Source organism: Coenobita brevimanus, chromosome 9 (genome assembly GCF_032717465.1).
Source record: "Coenobita brevimanus isolate Jiangsu-jjx chromosome 9, ASM3271746v2, whole genome shotgun sequence".
Classification (NCBI taxonomy): domain Eukaryota; kingdom Metazoa; phylum Arthropoda; class Malacostraca; order Decapoda; family Coenobitidae; genus Coenobita; species Coenobita brevimanus.
In genome coordinates, this window is record NC_136962.1 from 217,501 (window position 1) to 225,000 (window position 7,500).

The 7,500-nt window shown below is 48.3% G+C and overlaps 1 protein-coding gene and 1 long non-coding RNA gene across 2 annotated transcripts in view; both read right to left on the reverse strand.

Annotated features, from left to right (window-relative positions):
- LOC145409461 (uncharacterized) overlaps positions 1 to 7,500 on the reverse strand; it is a 142,137-nt gene that overhangs the window by 58,905 nt on the left and 75,732 nt on the right. The gene's annotated exons all lie outside the window — the stretch shown is intronic.
- The window catches only part of LOC145409634 (uncharacterized), a 6,258-nt gene continuing 4,223 nt past the window's right edge, over positions 5,466 to 7,500 (reverse strand). The window contains exon 4 of the mRNA XM_080279988.1: positions 5,466 to 7,038. Coding sequence (XP_080136114.1) covers positions 5,466 to 7,038 — 1,573 coding nt within the window. The remainder of the gene's footprint in view (positions 7,039 to 7,500) is intronic.

Sequence of the window (7,500 nt, forward strand, 5' to 3'; positions counted from 1 at the left end):
TCTCTCTCTCTCTCTCTCTCTCTCTCTCTCTCTCTCTCTCTTTGTTAGATTAGGTTAGGTTAGGTCTTGCTGTGTTAGATAAAATATATAAATCGCTCAGGAAAAGGTGTTAGGGAGCAAGATGTGTGTGTGTGTGTGTGTGTGTGTGTGTGTGTGTGTGTGTGTGTGTGTGTGTGTGTGTGTGTGTGTGTGTGTGTGTGTGTGTGTGTGTGTGTGTGTGTGTGTGTGTGTGTGTGTGTGTGTGTGTGTGTGCGTGTGTGTACGTATGTGTATGTGTGTGTATGTATGTACGTATGTGTATGTGTGTGTATGTGTTAAGAGTACGGTGTGTGTGTGTGTGTGTGTGTGTGTGTGTGTGTGTGTGTAGAGTACGGAGAGGGAAAGCGACCTTGTGTGACCTTGGTTGACCCTAGGAAGCGACCGACGTAGACCCTGGTTCTCCTCCTTCCCCTCACCAATATATTATAGTGTTATTCTAGGGCTGGGGGTGTCGTGGGGCCGTCTCTGCTGCTATTTGTTCTCTATCTATCAGTCTATCTGTCTATCTATCTGTCTGTCTGTCTGTCTATCTATCTATTCATCTGTCTATCTCTTCAGTATGCCACCTATCGATTTAATTCTCTCTCTCTCTCTCTCTCTCTCTCTCTATCTATCTGTCTATCTATTTGTATCAGCAAGGAAGGAAAACGACAAACACCACCAAACAACAAACACACACACACACCGTTTTATGAGCAAACGAGAGGACAAGTGATTGTAAGTAGTGTTTGTAATTCGCTTTCTTCCTTTCCATGGAGTTGCGCCGTTCTTGTATGGGGTAATATTCACACAGCGTCACAGGCAGTATTGCACGGGTATGTCAGGCAGATGAAGTGCAGTCAACTCTGGAACTGTCTCCCACTGTCTGTATTTCCTGCTTCCTATGATCTCCAGTCTTTCAAACGCAGTGTGGCCAGGCATCTCGAAATGATCGGATCTTGAATTTGGCTCTCTCTTGTATTTTGTTTTTCTCTTGGAGGGAACTGTTATTGCGGGCTCATGGCCTTGGGTTCCTTCTTCCTCACATTAAAAAAAAAGTATACACAGACATTACTCTTCAGTCTATCCAATGTATATCCAGATCCCTAAGTCTAGATACCCGCGTGACATGTACGAGGTCCTGGCTAATCTAATATACTATAGCACTAGCCGTGTGTGTGTGTGTGTGTGTGTGTGTGTGTGTGTGTGTGTGTGTGTGTGTGTGTGTGTGTGTGTGTTTTGGGCACAGAAATCGCAAAAAATCCGCTGATGTGAAAAAACTTGGTCCCATCACGATCGAAAAACTTGTACTATATTTAATGAGCGATCACATTTTGACCAAAAAACTCTTCCGGCATAGAATCTCTGTAGAATTTTTTGCCCAGAGGTACAATAAAATATACTGGGTTCCATTCCCGAAGCTGCAAATAACACGATCAGTTGGTTAGCTGCAAAAAATCCAAGTGACAAGTTACACTAGAACAGCACATAAACGCGAGAGCCCTCCGCAGGAGCAAGTGCGAGGGTCCCGAAGGAGCCCTCGCACTTGTCTTAGTCTATACACGCTGTACATAGGACGAGAATGTGTGTCTTACCCTGATAACCAAGGGGGGGCGGGGAAGGGGGGAGTGGTGAGTCTAGGGAGGGTATATTCACGTGGGGACGGGGGTTGGGGCCTGGAAAGGGAAGGGAGAGTACACTGGGGAGGATTGCACTGACGTCTGTTGTTCTGTGGGGATCACACTGGGGAGGGTTGGTCAGTCCTGGGGAAGCAGCATCACGGACTCGAGGGGGGGAGGTGACACTGGGGAAGGTATCCTGCCGCCTCAGGGAGGTACACAAACACAAAGTCTATTACTCATGACTTTGGCGGAGGGGAGGACAGCCCACGGGACAGAAGGGCCTACGCCGGGAGCTTTAGGTGTCGGCCGGGCGTGGGAGGTGGGCCGCCCAGCATGTAGTACAGGGGCAGGTGGTCCATGGGGTCGCCACTAGTCCTCAAGGAGTGGGCGGATGGTGTACTGGGCGGCTCCCTGGCCAATACGGCCCGGCAGGAGGTCGGGCTTTCCGGACTAGGGCCGAAGAGGGCCAGAAGGCGCGCTGCGCGGCGCTGGCCCTTTGTCATCACCGGGGTCCTAGAGGAGGATCTGGGGAGGCCCGGGGCTGGGGCCAGGCGTAGAGAGGATGGCGTCCTTTAGAGGCGGCCTTCAAGGAGGGGCTGCAGCCGCCGTCGTTGGGGGAGCCTTGACTACTGTGGCAGGTGCCAGGGGAGGCCTGCTGACTCCAGGGGTTGCGGTCTCGCCATCGGGAGGAGGCCAACAGGTGAGCTGCGGCCTTTCATCCGGGGAGAGTCCGACAAAGCCATGGGCTGCAAGGACAGGACACCAGCCCTCAGGGACGTCCTGCCCGCTCTGGTCTCTGGTAGGGTCCCTGAAAAGGAGCAGGAGTCGCCCTCTCGTGTAGAGGGGCGGGGAGAGGGGCACCTCGCTTCGCCACCAGAGTGGTGGTTGGGGCGGGAGGCACCTTCCCCTACAGGAGCCTAGGTATGGGCTGGGGCGGAGTGGCCAGGGGCCGGCTCTCCGGATGCTATGGACCCTGATGCGGGGAGTAGGCGCCCGATAGATACGCCTGGCTATTGCCACAGCTCCGACGGAGGCTGCACTCTGGCCAAGGTTTTGGGGGCAGGGAGAAGGCGCCCAATGGATACGCCCGGCTACAGCCACAGCTCCAGTGGAGGCTGCTCTCCGGCCTTTGGGTCTGGGACACCTGTCCTGGAGAGAGCACTGGTGGACGGTGATGTCTTGTCCGCTGCTCCTTAAGGGGAATAGCAGCCCTTGAGGCTCCTCCTGAGTCCTCTGTCAAAAAGGCGGCTGATCCAGGGGACTCGGTGTCCGAGGGTCTGCCTGGGATCTTGCCATTGCAGGTCCCATCCCGATTCTGGCGAGCGTTCCCTCTGCCAGTGTAGTGTGCTGGTCCTGCACGCTGCCGGGGGGTCAGGCTGTGGAGGAGGGGCGTGAGGGACATAAGACGCTCTCACCTGGAAGGTATGACAGGTGAACCAGCCTCCCTGTCACCTCCCAGTGGGGTGGGTACGGCCCCCTTATACTCTCCTCCTGGGGTGGGGGTGTCTGGCTCACCCCGCAGCGTGGGTATGTCAATTATTATTAGTAAAGACACACCAGGTAAACTCTTGCCTTATACTCTACCTTAGTGAGTGAGAGAGAGAGAGTGAGAGAGTGAGAGAATTAGTCACCGTTATCTCCAGGGTGTGGTAATACTGTTGTCCTTGCTGTCTTTCAAAACACCTTTTTCCTTCAATAATTTATAACAATAGAAACACACACACACACACACACACACACACACACACACACACACACACACGATTACCACACCAATACACCAATAGAGGTAGGTTTACATTGTGTGTGTGTGTGTGTGTCCTTTCTCCTGTGGTTACTTTGCATACACACACAGATTGATAGACATAGATAGATATGCATACATTGAGAGAGAGAGAGAGAGAGAGAGAGAGAGAGAGAAAGAGAGAGAGAGAACTAACTTTCCTTGACCTATTCCTTGCACACACACACACACACACACACACACACCGTTTCTCTTTCTCTCTCTCAACAAGGAAATACCCTCTTCCTCTTCCTTATATTATTTTTTACTGTTTCAACTTAAAGAGAGAGAGAGAGAGAGAGAGAGAATGTGTTATGTATATACGAGAGAGAGAGAGTGTGTGTTTATGCAAGTTATGTACGTATGTGTGAAGGTGTGTGTGTGTGTGTGTGTGTGTGTATATATATATGCATGTGTTGCCTGTGTATGTGGTATGTATTTGTGTGTGTGTGTGTGTGTGTGTGTGTGTGTGTGTGTAACAGAAATGTATGTATATAGGTAGGTAGGTATGTAAGTATGCACGTATGTATATATGGAGGTAGGTAGGTAGGTAGGTATGGAGGTAGGTAGGTAATAATAATAATAATAATAATAATAATCCATTTTTAGGTATATACAAACACAATCTCATTTTTGGTTCAATATATTAATACAAACATACAACACAACAGCCTACTCTCTCTCTCTCTCAAGGGGTGGCCACAAAAAAATCGTCTCCATGTCACCTTGTCCTCTTGTCACTTGGCTACCCTCCCTCCAACACCCCCCCTCTCTCTCTCATATATCACTCCATCCCTCCATTTCATCCTTGGTCTCCCCCTCCACCTCACTCACTCTCCTAGTCAGTCTCTCCATTGTACACACAGCTAACCTAAAATAACAGACTAACACAACCTAACATCCTAACATACTATTACTACGGATATCTTTACATGTCACCACTTTAGCACTTATCCCCACTGTCCATACCACACTAGGAAGCTCCCTAACACCATTTCCTTAGTGATTTATTTTGTTTATTACACCTTACTGTCCTCTTGTGTGTTATATAAACCATTCCAGTATCACCAATGCTCCTTAACACCTTTTCCTAAGTGATTTATTTTGTTTTTTACACCTTACTGTCCTCTTCTGTGTTTCATAAATCCTTCCAATATCACCATACTCTGCATAAAGCTCCCTAACACCTTTTCCTAAGTGATTTATCTTGTTTATTACACCTTACTGTCCTCTTCTGTGTTACATAAAGCCTTCCAGTATCACCATACTCTGCATAAAGCTCCCTAACACCTTTTCCTAAGTGATTTATTTTGTTTATTACACCTTACTGTCCTCTTCTGTGTTACATAAATCCTTCCAATATCACCATACTCTGCATAAAGCTCCCTATCACCTTTTCCTAAGTGATTTATCTTGTTTATTACACCTGACTGTCCTCTTCTGTTACATAATTCCTTTCAATATCACCATACTCTGCATAAATAATGTACAAAAGGATATTACCCAGCCATAGCCAAAAATAAATCACTAAGGAAGAGGTGTTAGGGAGCTTTCTAAAACATCCAGTATTTTTTTCTCTCTTCCAATTGTACTTTCTTTCAATACTGTATTATTTATAGTGGCAACCATCATCCACTCACTTGATGTAGTGCTGCCTACTTCTTCCTTCACCTTTATCATTCTTTTTCTGTCTGTCCTCCTCTCTTCCTATTTCTCCCATCTTTCCTGTCACTTCTTATTGCTTTTCTTTCCTTTACAGGTGGCTTTATATTGAGTGACAAGCCTAATGGTTTCCTGTAAGCCAAGAAACCATTTACAACGCTGGGTGGTAACCATATAACCAAACCATACGTGTTCCCTACGTGTCAACAAGTGGATTGGCGGAGGGTTAGTGCCCCTCCCTCTAAAACAACTAACTCAAACAGCCACCCCTTATGGGATTAAGGCATCCAGCTGTGGGTAGATAGACAGATAGATATATTTTTTATAGTAAGAGCACTGTCCTCCCCTGACTGGCACACCCACACCACAAAACCACCACACTACGAACACAGTTTTTTAATAATCATCTGTATTTGGCTGGCGTCCATCTTCTCTCGGATGCTGTCAACCAGGCCTCCTCCCTCCCTCCCTGTCGTAACGTCTTCCAAGAACCTCCTTAGTAGCAATAAGTCCCCTTCTCCAAGTGTATTTATTTTTGTGGAGCCATAGGAGTGCTTGGTGAGGCTGTGTGTGATCATTCTCGAGTTGTCCTTCAAGGAGTAACTTTCCGAGGGCTTGGGTGAGTGTTTCTCGAGGCCCGGGATCTGAGGGCCATCCTTCGAGGTGTCCGAGGGGGGCATCAGCTGCGGTATGCCCTTGTGCGTGAAGTTTGCGAAGTACACACTGCTTGCCGCCCAGTACTCTGCTGTACTGGACTGAAACGAATCAAACATACTCATCTGAAGCACCAGACACAGCCTACTATGAATATCCATGAGGTTGATTGAGTCCAAGTTTGACCAAGATGCAACCGCCTCTTTAACCATCTCCGACTGGCATTTGAGGGGCGCCATCTGGATCATCGTCAACGTTGAGAGCCTCTCCTCGACGGCAAGCACTTCCTCTTGACTCAGGTTCAGGTTTAAGGTCGACAGCTCATCAACAAGGAGTAGCAGTGCGTCGAGAATTTTGAGTATCTCCGGGAAGACCAAAGATGTGTTGTGATGGCCATGCTTCCACGAAATGTACTTCAGAAGCAGTTGTACGTACTTATTCCGCAGTACATCGATCTTGTCCATCTCCTGCATGAGCTGTTTTATAGGTGTGTACATCAGGATACAGTTAGTTATCACCCCCATAGGCCAATCAAAGTCTAGCCTGGCCGCAGATGTGTGAAGTTGGTAGAGTTTGGTGACGAACGGCTGTGGGTAGACTTGTAGCAGGTCGGAGATGTGTATGACTGGTTGGTTGAGGTGGCTGGCCGCTCCGGGAATCCGCCAGCAACCCGAATCCTGATTGAATAGATACAGTCCGCCGGAGCAAACAGCCGCTAGGGAACAGCCATTTAGAAGCGCTATCTGATCCGAGACTGACAGGTTTAGAAAGTCCTCATTTTTAAAGATGAAGAAGAACTGGCGTATGACTGCATTGAGGTGAATATCCATGTAATCCAGTGGTGTGAATCCCTTGTCTTTATATAACGTATCGGGGAGGTTGATGGTGAGGACAGCATCAGAGAGAGACTTAATCATGTGGTTAATGTGTCCTATATCCTCAGGCTCCAGATACTCACTCATACTCTCCTTATCAGCGGTAAAAGGAGCGAGAGAGGGCATGCGGATGGACTTGAGCAGGGTGGCTAGATCAGGGGGCCGGTAGGGTGTCTCCGCTTGCCTGATACTCCCTCTGCTATCCTCATAATCAGAATCCTGTGACTCACATACGCTACTATCCACACAGACAGGTTCAGATGATGTAGACTCACTCCCAGGGTACCTGCGGCTCCTATAGTCCCCAGGTTCTTGCGGCAAACAGGGCTGGCTGGAGAAAGCCTGTTGATCACCGGTCTGGAAGTCAGATTTCAAAGTCTCGCTCATCAGGTCTTGGTGTGCCATGAGGAACGGGTCTTCTGCCCTGTTGGTGCAAGAAAATAATAATAATAATAATAATAATAATCTATCTATGTATCTATCTGTTGCCAGACGCCTTAATCCCGTAAGGGGTGGCCACAAACAAATCGCCTCCATGTCACCCTGTCCCCCTGCCATTTCACTGTCCTGCTCCCAGCTCACACGCCCCTCTCATATACCTCTCCACTGCATCCCTTCATAATAATAATCATATCATCATCATCATCATAACACTATCGTCTCCCTGTCAGTCTATCTATTTATCTACTATATCTATCTGTCTATCTATCTAGAGCCAGGTGCTGTAATCCCAGAAGGGGTGGCCACAGACAAAGCATCTCCATGTCACCCTTTCTTCTGCTATCCGTCTGCACTCCCTCCAACACATACCACCCTGCCTCATATACCTCTCCACCCCATCCATTCTGTAACATCCATCCTTCTTGTGTGTGTGTGTGTGTGTGTG